Source organism: Rutidosis leptorrhynchoides, chromosome 7, assembly GCF_046630445.1.
Source record: "Rutidosis leptorrhynchoides isolate AG116_Rl617_1_P2 chromosome 7, CSIRO_AGI_Rlap_v1, whole genome shotgun sequence".
Classification (NCBI taxonomy): Eukaryota; Viridiplantae; Streptophyta; class Magnoliopsida; order Asterales; family Asteraceae; genus Rutidosis; species Rutidosis leptorrhynchoides.
The window spans coordinates 146,134,290-146,140,289 of record NC_092339.1 but is presented as its reverse complement, the minus strand read 5'-3'; the positions used below and the strand labels follow the sequence as shown (position 1 = coordinate 146,140,289).

General features: G+C 34.3%; 1 protein-coding gene across 1 annotated transcript in view; it reads right to left on the bottom strand.

Annotated features, from left to right (window-relative positions):
• Positions 1-2,816: 2,816 nt before the first annotated feature.
• Positions 2,817-6,000, bottom strand: part of LOC139857373 (carbamoyl phosphate synthase arginine-specific large chain, chloroplastic-like) — a 28,592-nt gene continuing 25,408 nt past the window's right edge. Inside the window, exons 4-5 of the mRNA XM_071846119.1 lie at positions 3,302-3,357; positions 2,817-3,093 (exon numbers count right to left, since the gene is read on the bottom strand). Of these exons, the coding sequence (XP_071702220.1) occupies positions 3,341-3,357 (17 nt within the window). The 3' untranslated portion in view covers positions 2,817-3,093; positions 3,302-3,340. The remainder of the gene's footprint in view (positions 3,094-3,301; positions 3,358-6,000) is intronic.

Below are 6,000 nucleotides of genomic sequence, written 5' to 3'. Positions count from 1 at the left end.
TTGTGTATGTTTGGAATGTGTTTTTGTTTGAGTTGTTTGGTGATTAAGTAGATTATTGTGGTATTTATAGAAGGGAGTAATTAAATCAGAATCTAATATAAAAAGTCCATAAAATCAACGGACCCCAACAAGTGTATTTGTTATTGATTGTCTACTACACACTTGATAATAGTTAATACACTTGTGAATAATTTTTAGATTCTTTTCTTATTGTTTAATAGAGTGTCAATAAAGATAAAGGTACAAGGTTTCAATAATATAATATAATATTACAAGGTTTCAATAATGATAAAGGTTAGATCACAAAGAGATCTTGTATTCATATATTATATCACAATGAATCATTAGTTGTATGTCAATTAAGTCTTCTCAAAAAGAGAGATATATTCATATTCATATATTTATATTTAATAAGACTATATTTGTTATGAAGACAGGTTGATTTTATAATCTCCTGCATTCTTAGTGTGCCATGATAGTTTAACACAGATATGTACAATAATTTTGATTACGGTTGTGAGATTGGAATGATATAATTTAAAAGGGTTAAAGTCATAAATAGGCCATATACTTTCATTTTTGTTTCAATCTAGACTATATACCCCGAAAAATACCAATGTATGATATATACTTTCATAAAGTGTACTAATATGAACGAACAAAACTTATTAACCGGATAAACAACTAAACGATGATGTGGCATCGTACGTGGAGAATGATGTTGGTGATACATCGGAACAAAATTGAAAATATATAGCCTACATCGGAACAAAACTGAAAGTATATAGCCTACATCGGAACAAAACTGAAAGTATATGACCTATTTGTAGCCATATAAAATGCAAAAAAAATGTTAAATAATTAATTTTACCGGTTCAGCAGGTAATTTGTTAAATTTGTGTACATCGATATAACTTTTAAGAGTATATAACCTACATTAGTATTTCTTGGGATATATAGCATACATTGAGACAAAACTGAAAGTATATGGCCTATTTATGACTTTAACTAAATTTAAAAAGAGTCTTTAATCAATATGTTTGCTTTTAACCGAGTTAAGCTTATATTCATGCATCAAAATCTTATCGTATCAAATGAACTTGCCTTTTGTGAATGATAAAGTTTCTCTTTTACAGGAACTAATTGGGAAATTATGTGACCGATTATAAAAGAACTTTCTCTAGGTGTTCAGTTTTGGTTTCAGGTATCTTTTGCAATCGCTTTTCAACAGTGTTAAACATGTGTTAAACCTTCATACAAACAATCATACATCATTCATACAAACTCGGAAAACTTCATACATGTGTTAAACATTCAGTTGGTGCTTTAATAATGGGTTGGGTAGTAAAAGTTCTATCTTTTTTATAAATATATCATAATAACTATGCATTATGCATATTGCACATATATAACGCATACTTATGATAAAATTTCATGGTAGATACAACACCCTTTAATAATACTAGAATTAACAGAATTATAATTATAATATAATTATTGATTGATACAGAGTCCTGTTGAGTCAGTGGAGTTGTCACTTTTCCTTTTGCAAGAGCCAACGAAATTAATGTTGGTGCTAGAGAAAGTTGTTTGTTTAGTACTAGTGATATAGTTTTATAACTGAAATTAATGTAACCCACATCTATTTAACTTAATGTAACCCACATCTATTTAAATAAGGTTATTAATATGTAAACATGACTCATTAAAATATTGTAAAGTATATATGCAAGTAGTTAAGTTCCTGTTGAGTCACTCACTGGTCCCACACTCTTCCTCTCCCACCAAACGTACATGGATAATATGGATTATGTTTTTATTATTCACGTTGTGTAGAGAGGACGGATTATCTTACTCATACGTAGTCTAACTAGATTATCTCGTGATTGTTTCCTACCATACCCTAGTAAGTCACTGGTCCCACACTCTTCCTCTCCCACCAAACATACATGGATATGGATTATGTTTTTATTATTCAGGTTGTCTAGAGATGACGTGTTATCTTACTCATACGTAGTCTAACTAGATTATCTCGTGATTGTTTCCTACCATACCCTGACCGATCGAAGATGTGTTTTTTAACTATTAGTTGTTGATTCAGTATCCTAAATCATGAACTTAGGGACCAAGTGGTTTTAGAGAGTGTGTTAGACTTGAAGACCATGTCAAACTAGGTAAACAAGTGAATCTTGATGATCAAATTGGAGTTGTCTATAAAAGAAGGTGAAACTTTTGCTTTCAACTCGTCACACAAAAACATAATACACTTTATGATTTAGTGTGACTTGAGTCTTTGTAAAGAGTGTATTCGGTTTAATAGAGGAAAAGTGGATAATGTTCTATCTTGTATTTAGATAGTGGTCTATCGGGTCTATGTCATTGTACAAATTTGCGATATAGTGTATTTTCTCTTTTCGGAGATTTTTTCCGCTTTGGAGTTTCCACGTTAAATCTTATGTTGTGTATTGTTTTTATTTCTTTACTGTTTATCATTGGGCTGGGTCAGTGAGAACTAATTGAGGCCGTATTTCCCAACATTGACAAGGTTTGAATCTGCTCCTCACACGCCATGTTTCATGTTTGAACCTGCTTCCTTTTGTAGCTTGGAGTTTAGTAGGCCATTTAAAGTTTATTTTAGTCTAAAAAGACTCTTGTATGGTTTGATGGCCTAGGATATGCATTGTAAAGTTAGTGCAAAGTAAGATACTTGTTTCATTGGAAAATCTATAAATGTGTTTAATTAACATGAGCCAAATCCTGACCACTACATAAGTCACTGAGATGAGCATGACTTATTTCATTGGATTCACATAGATTTAGGTGTATCAGAATCAATCATATTTAATCATATCTTAATTATATCTTAATTAATTAGATGGCAAGTCACTCGCCTAACAATTAAAGGTGACCAAGTTGATGGTTTCAGAAAACAACTTTAAAAACTTTTAACATTATTCAACTGCTTCGGCACGAAAAGGGTAACCAAGACAAATCTAATATACATATACATAAAGTTTATTCTTCAGACAAACAAATACATAGAGAGGTTGAAGACAGATGCAGCTTCTTGCAGGTGTATGTGATTGAATTCAACTGCAAAACAAAACGTATAAAATAAAATAAATTTAACATAAGCTATGACCCCTAATAATATTATTAGATGTTGCGGTGATTGTAAAGATGAGGCGATCGAGCGAAGAAGTTGCATATGAAACTACCATATGTGTATATTTTACTATCATATATTTAGGTACATATTTCTCCATCAAATGTTTACATATAACTACGAGGTAATGCTTACCGCGCTATATTCAGATCCCATAAATCCTCCAAGCTGTCTTTAATCACTGAGCAACTCTGAAAAGATTTCAGAACATTGAGCGAGTTCAGTGAAAATTATATTCTTTCAGCAGGGTTGCAAAACTCAGAATTACTCTGCGAGTACTCGGTCAAACTCAGTCAAAACTCATGATTTTTAGCATATGGAACAAAATTCGCCAAAGTCAAACTTAGTCAACATCTGAGTACTCCTTGAGTTGCCGAGTACTCCCAAAAGAATCCCGACCAAGTACTCCCCGAGTAGAGGTTTTTGCAACCTTGCTTTTCGGTCGCATCAAAGTTGCAATGCTTTGACTTGGTATATGAGTTAATGAAAGTGTTTGACCACTTGTTAAAGTATCTGATAAACGCTTGTGTAATATATAAGAACAGATGAATCATGTGAACTTAAATCAATACTGTCAATATTCTGGTAATGATGAGGGTCAAGCAAATCCTTAAAACTTGAAACTTATGTTAAAAGAACTCATGAATATCATTTCTCATAATATTTACGGATATACGAACCTGTAGCGAGTTTTGCAACCTTGGCATCTGAATCCTTGCTATCACCTAACGTTTTTACAAAATCGCGTATAAGAACAAACGGGATGGTAAAGAATACAATGTACTGTTATGGATAAATGGAAGTCAACCAAAGTCAAGATCCCTAGTCATGTGAGCAGCACGTGGGTTGATAGCTGTATTGTGGCACGCTCCTTGCACGTGACCTTAACAAACTCTTGTTAGTTGTTAGGTCTAGTTAAATAGTTTGTTTGACTGGATGTTATTCAGTTTTGGATTCCTGTTGTGATCAACATTTTCCCTCTCATATTTTCTGTAATTGAATCTTAGTTTGTATTGAAGTTGTAATCAATTTCATCGCTTCCAATCTATTGAAGCTTTCAGGTTGATTATTGATTGAATTCAGTTTAAATACTTAGTTTAATCATAACAGTGGTATCAGATTTCACGACTCGATTCCTGTGACCAATTGATCAATTGATTCAGGTATGGTTATGGCAACAAGGAACACAGCCGACGGCAGCGACGGCAATGAATTAGACGCCATTAGAACTTCAATTGTGGAATTGACTCAATCGATTCATCAATTGAATGGACGCATTGATGGCGTAGTTACACAACAACAGTATCTCTCTAATGATATGCAACGATTGCGTAATGGTGAAGTGATTCACAATCGTCCGATGCAGCTATCAAGAGTCACTAAACTCGATTTTCCCAAATTCGACGGTGATGACGTCAGAGGATGGATATATCGCTGTACTCAGTTTTTTACAGTAGATAGGGTTGAAGATGATGATAAGGTTCGAATTGCTTCTATTCATATGTATAAGAAGGCTCTCAATTGGCATCAACAATACACAAGGATACATGGTGAAGTGATCGATTGGAATGTTTACGTTGAGGCTGTTTCAAAACGTTTTGGTACTACAGTGGAAGATCCATTAGCTGAGCTTAAACATTTGAGGCAAACTGGCACAGTTGAGGCTTATTATGATGAATTTGAGCAACTTTTGAATAAGGTGGACATTAGTGTTCAGCAGCCTATCAGTTTGTTTTTGGCAGGTCTGCAGAAGGAAATTGAGCTCAATGTTAGGATGTTTAGGCCTACTAGCTTGGAAGATGCTTATTCTTTGGCCAAATTACAAGAAGATACTATGGCAGTGGCCAAGAAAAGGTATACACCATTATTACCTACTCCTAGAACTGTTTATAACACTAGAGGTAATGTATACACCCCAGCTGCAACCTAAACTGTTAGCTTACCACCTGCAAGTACACAACTAGCCTTACCTGCAGTGCCTTACAATGCTAGTTCTAGGGTGAATAAAAAGTTGACTCAAAAAGAGATTGAGGAAAAAAGGGCAAAACATTTGTGTTTCTATTGTGATGAGAAGTATTCACCCAACCATAAATGTAGTGGTCAATTGTATTCTTTAGAAGTTTTGGCCAATGAGGAGGTGGAGGAGGTGGTACTAGTTATTGATAGTAATGATGCAGTTGTTAATGAGGTAGCAGAATATGAGTCATTTACACAGCCACACCTGTCTTTAAATGCACTCACAGGGACCAATAACTATCAAACCATGAGGGTTAATGGCAAAGTGAACAAGTGTAAGGTCCACATACTGATAGATTAGGGCAGCACTCATAATTTTCTTGATTATGAAACTGCTAAGAAATTAGGGTGCTGGTTGAGTAAAATCACACCTATGCAGGTGATAGTTCCAGGTGGTAATAAACTTTTGACTTCACATAGCTGTGATAAAGTGGTTTGGACTATTAATAGTGCCACATTTGCAAGTGATATAGTACTCATTCCATTAGGGGGAAGTGAAATGGTATTAGGAGTCCAATGGCTACAAACTTTGGGTGATATCGAATGGAATTTTGAAGAGCTCAAAATGTCATTTAAGTATAAGGGTAGCAGAGTACAATTAAGAGGTACAAGGAAATCTGAATTACAATGGCTAGAGGCAAAGAGAATGCCACAAGCTCAATTGTCATCTCTCATGCTATGTGTCTACCCTACCAGTGAATGCCAATTCAGTAACATCTCACTTAATTCAGACTCACAAGTGCCAGCTGAAATCACTACTTTATTGGATGAGTTTGCAGATGTGTTTGCTGTGCCAAAACAGTTACCCCCTCAGAGAC